Source organism: Sphaeroforma arctica (genome assembly GCF_001186125.1).
Source record: "Sphaeroforma arctica JP610 unplaced genomic scaffold supercont1.3047, whole genome shotgun sequence".
NCBI lineage: Eukaryota > Ichthyosporea > Ichthyophonida > Sphaeroforma > Sphaeroforma arctica.
Genome location: NW_014037511.1, coordinates 1 through 4,173, shown reverse-complemented (window position 1 = coordinate 4,173; position 4,173 = coordinate 1). Strand labels below are relative to the sequence as shown.

At 39.6% G+C, this 4,173-nt stretch overlaps 1 protein-coding gene across 1 annotated transcript; it reads left to right on the top strand.

Annotated features, from left to right (window-relative positions):
* Positions 1 to 2,329: 2,329 nt before the first annotated feature.
* Positions 2,330 to 3,367, top strand: SARC_13232 (hypothetical protein; the record flags this gene model as incomplete). The annotated part of the gene is made up of 2 exons (XM_014292641.1): positions 2,330 to 2,470; positions 2,923 to 3,367. Coding segments are annotated over 2 exons (586 nt in total), but the record flags the coding sequence as incomplete, so codon positions are not given.
* Positions 3,368 to 4,173: the final 806 nt, after the last annotated feature.

Genomic DNA, 4,173 nt, shown 5'->3' with positions numbered 1-4,173 from the left:
TTTCTGATGTTTATTATGCCAATCCCATAATTGTATCAATTCTCTCCCGTGAAAGGGGCAGCATAGGCAGTCGGCGTACCAATTTAGATGTTGATTATGTCAACCTATAATGGTATCAATTCTCTCCCGTGGAAGGGGCAGTATAGGCAGTCGGCGTACCAATTTCTGATGTTTATTATGCCAATCCCATATCGTATTCATTCTTTTCAGTGAAAGGCCGAGCTTAGCCAGTCTGCGTGCCAATTCGTTGACATACGGGGATTGCGACAAGAGTTCGTCGCAAACCCTCACGAAACGCAGTAGTCGCAGCAATAGCGATTTGCCGTCATATCAGCAAGAATTTGAGTCCACAGAAACAAGGTAAAGAGTGACACAGAGTCTGAGCTAGCATCGATTCATTGTACATCTTGTGAACTTGAGGTAGTATGTATTAGTATGGTGTGCGCCTATTGTTATATATATATATATATGTATACATATATATATATATGTATATATATATACATACATATATATATATATATATATATATTCTATACGTGTTTGTATTGATGTGTGTCTGTATTGTTACATAAATACCATGTGTACGTCTATTGTTACATTTATATCCTATACATGTTTTATTGTTACATTTATACCTTATTTGTGTTTGTATTGTTACATATAAATACTATGCGAGTCTGTATTGTTACATATATACCATATTGTGTTTGTATCGTTACATATATATCCTATGTGTGTCTGTATTGTTAAATAAATACCATATGTGTGCGTCTATTGTTACATTTATATCCTATACATGTTTTATTGTTACATTTATACCTTATTTGTGTTTGTATTGTTACATATATATACTATGTGAGTCTGTATTGTTACATATATACCTTATTGTGTTTGTATCGTTACATATATATCCTATGAGTGTCTGTATTGTTACATATATACCTTAAATGTGTATGTATTGTTACATATATATCCTATTCATGTTTCTATTGTTACATATACACCATATTCGCGTTTGTATTGTTACATGTATATCCTATGTGTGTTTGTATTATCACATATATACCTTAAATGTGTATGTATTGTTACATATATATCCTATTCATGTTTCTATTGTTACATATACACCATATTCGCGTTGTATTGTATTGTTACATGTATATCCTACGTGTGTTTGTATTGTCACATATATACCTTAAATGTGTATGTATTGTTACATATATATCCTATTCATGTTTCTATTGTTACACATACACCATATTCGCGTTTGTATTGTTACATGTATATCCTATGTGTGTTTGTATTGTCACATATATACCTTAAATGCGTATGCATCGTAACATATATATCCTATTCATGTTTCTATTGTTACATATACACCATATTCGCGTCTGTATTGTTGCATGTATATCCTATGTGTGTCTGTATTGTCACATATATACCTTAAATGTGTTTGTATTGTTACATATATTTCCTATGCATGTTTTTATTGTTACATATACACCATATTCGCGTTTGTATTGTTACATGTATATCCTATGTGTGTTTGTATTGTCACATATATACCTATGTATATACAACTTTCGCATTTGCAATATGCAGCTAGTCGCTTGCGTGCTCAACACATGTTCATTGTACATACTTGCATGTGGGTATATTTAAACGTATCTTTCATACTCTATTTGCGGTTGGAGCGGCGCTGAACTGTCTTTGTCAGTGATGCATATCACACAAGGCACAGTGAACGTATTCACCCAGACCTCGTACAAGGCACAGTGAACGTATTCACCCAGACCTCGTACAAGGCACAGTGAACGTATTCGCGCCACCAGACGTTTGGATGTACTTGAGTGAATCGGACGGTGTTATTGGAGGTGGCGCGGGGCTGATGTGTGTCGAGTATACAGGCTGTGTGGAGGTGAAGCTTTGTAGTCCACAAGCTGGCTGGGTTTGGTTGGCGAGCTTAAGCTTGATGGGGATGTTAGCGGTATCACTTGTTCGTTTGATGGCGGCATGTTAGTCTGTATCTGGACACCCACAGATACACACATGTGCACTCGGTGTATTCTCGAGTGCGAATGGGTTGAACTATACTTGTTCACATATTTCACCCTTATACGCATACCCCTGGCTCCGCGGCTTCTTGTGTTTATACACGTGATCCTGTTGGCGTGCTCATCGGTACATGCACTTGTGAACCCAAACTTCCCGATGATATATGATAGATACGTTTGAATCCTATTGTTTCGATGCATAGTCAGTAGTATAGGCTTCACAATCACGCTCATCTGTTGTATTCTACTCTCGATGTTTTTGCTCTCAGCAGTTCCAAAATAAAGAAGAACAACAAACTGCGCGCGATAAATTCTACATCCGAAATCAGAAACGAAGTCAAGATTTTTGGACATAAATTTGGAGCGGGGTTCGTGGGGTCTCCAATTGAAACCAGGGTCGCAAAAGATGCGAGGTAACTAGGCTTTTATTATGTATGCACATATGGTGTAAAGAGGCTTTTATTCAGTATGCACATATGATGTAAGAAGGCTTTTATATGTATGCACATGTGGTGTAAGAAGGCTTTTATTATGATGCACATATGGTGTAAGACGACTTTTATTATGTATGCACATATGGTGGCCACATTAGAACATCAGCACCGAGGTCGGAATGAGTATATGGGGTGCGGGGTTATTTTTGTACCAATTTACGAGTGTAGCTGTAGGTATAACTCTGCGTTTGACATACACGAAGGTGCTGTGTGGTATCCCTTCATCCGCCGTATGCTTTATAACGTTGAGGTGCTTCTATATACATCCTGATACATTTCGCATTCAATCCTTTCTCATGAGCTCCCGGGATATTCTCGTCATACAGTCTGATTTAATTCCAATCTTCATACCCAATTCTGATACAATTTAGTGCTGCTCCGTCTCCTATCATAAGTCGCAAATCATCCGCAGTCGAAGTACCTTCCAAAATGAACCAAGCTTTGGCACCTGGTCCCAGTACAAAGGGGGCCGATGCTTCACAGTCTTCAAGTTTGGTAACCATTACGGGGATAAATTCGTCTGCGGTCGATGAGCAGAAAAAGGTGACTCAGTTTTGGAATCAGGGCAGTCCTGCACCTAGCCCGAGCAGAAAGGGACCAGCTGATGCGCAATCTCCACGTGCGGTTCGCAAACTTTCGGCAATCGATGCGCCGTCTATGGCGGCCCAATTCCGGAATCAGGACAGTCCCGCACCTGTCTCGGATGGTTCCTCAGTCAGTATGTACCAAGAATATGAGTGCAGGAGTATTATATTTCCAGATATTGGATCGATGGTCTTTCAACTAGCAGCCACACGGACTCTAGACCCATTGTAGTACCATGCCGCGCTATAGGGTTCGTGAGCCGAGGAGTCTCGTGCGTGCCTTCGTAACTAACATAGTGCAATCGTTTGTATGCACACCAATTTAAAGTGTGAAGGGGAGACGCTTCGTAAGCCGATGTTTCAGGGATTTAGGGATTTAGAGATTTAGGGATTTAGGGATTTAGGGATTTAGGGATTTGGGGATTTAGGAATTTTAGGGTTTCATAATCGGTGCCAGGGTGGTGTGCACATGCAGATATTGTGCTTGTGCGTTAGTATGCATTGCAGTAGGAGCTGTGGGCTTGCTGATTCTATTATATCAATACACAATCCTAGGAGTTGCACGCAGCGTATTCTAAAAAGAGGTAGCGATGGCGTAGCTCTCTTGTACTTGTTGTGATTCATTTTTTCATTTGGTTTTGGCTCAATCAAATTGACCTGCGTTCTCGCGCGCGCGCGTGTGTGTGTGGTAATACACCATTATGAACATCCGTAAGCGTTTGGCATAATAATCGCCCGTAGTGTCTCGAAGTCAGCAATTGATGCTACATTTTCTTTTGAATGTGTCTCATTAAGACATATATATCATTCACTAAAAACCCGACATTATAGTGAAGCCATGTCAAGTATCATCCCTGCCTATCGGTATATACCGATACCAAGGCATCTTGATGTGATATATATATATATATATATATACATACACACACACACACAACACACACACACACACACACACACACACACACACACACACACACACTAACTAATACACAACACACACACACACACACACACACACACACACACACACACACA